The 961-nt window shown below is 70.8% G+C and overlaps 1 protein-coding gene across 1 annotated transcript in view; it reads left to right on the forward strand.

Annotated features, from left to right (window-relative positions):
- Window positions 1-961, forward strand: part of LOC101620877 (arylsulfatase F) — a 40,598-nt gene that overhangs the window by 27,877 nt on the left and 11,760 nt on the right. Inside the window, exons 7-8 of the mRNA XM_012730229.1 lie at window positions 359-481; window positions 709-882. Coding sequence (XP_012585683.1) covers window positions 359-481; window positions 709-882 — 297 coding nt within the window. The remainder of the gene's footprint in view (window positions 1-358; window positions 482-708; window positions 883-961) is intronic.

The raw sequence follows: 961 nt of genomic DNA on the forward strand, positions 1-961 counted from the left end.
GACATTCGGGCCGCTGGCCCTGGAGCTGGGCTTCATCGCCCCAAATGAAAGGCGCGGAGCCCCGATGTGGCGCAGAGGGAGCGAGGCGAGGCCAGAGCCCCGCTCGTCCAGCGCCGGCCCCGCGCGCCGTCGGGGTGGGTGCTGAGGTCCACCTGAGTCTCCCCCGCGTCTTTTTATCCATGCAAGGCCGGGCGTGCGGTGGGGTGGGGGGCTGGGGTGGCGCCCCCCCCGTCCCCCAGCAGCCTGGGCTCCCCGTGCGCGCGCCCCAACTCCCGTCCGAGGCTCCCCGCGCACGCGCGCACGCGCCGCCTCCGCGCGCCACAGCGGCTCCGCTCACCCGCTTCCCTCCTGCGCCCAGGGATGGTGTCCAGCAACGTCCACCGCGTCATCTGGACGCTGGGGGCCCCGGCCGGGCTCCCTCGGAACGAAACCACGTTCGCCGCGCTGCTCCGGGCACAGGGCTACAGCACCGCGCTCATCGGTGAGGGCGCCCGCGGGGGACGCCAGTGAGCCCCCCACCCCCACCCCAACACAGACCAGGAGGCTTCCCCGACGCCCTGAGTCCCCCTCGGGGCTCCCAGACCCTCAAATCCGCCCCTCGGCCTCCAGGCAACTTGCTAGGTCAGGAACTGGCCCCTTGGGGTGCGGCTCTGACTGCAGGCAGCATGTCAGGCTGTGTCTGCCGGCGTCTGTCACCCCAACACCCAGGAGACCCGGCAGGGGGCTCACCAGGCCGCGGCCCCCCTGATGCCGGGGTCCATCGCAGACGCCTGCTCCGGCCAGCTTGCGACCAGGAGCCGCTCCCAGGGGACGTGGCCGTGGCTCTGCCTTCCAGAGGGGTCGCTGCCACAGGAACGTCCGTCCACCCTAACCCAAGTTCCTGTCCGTTGCACTGTCTGGCGTGTACATATGCATGTGTCCATCCATCATGCATCTATCAATCATCCACCCATCATGCACC

This window comes from Condylura cristata, unplaced genomic scaffold, assembly GCF_000260355.1.
Source record: "Condylura cristata isolate star-nosed mole 26May11 unplaced genomic scaffold, ConCri1.0 scaffold00027, whole genome shotgun sequence".
Classification (NCBI taxonomy): domain Eukaryota; kingdom Metazoa; phylum Chordata; class Mammalia; order Eulipotyphla; family Talpidae; genus Condylura; species Condylura cristata.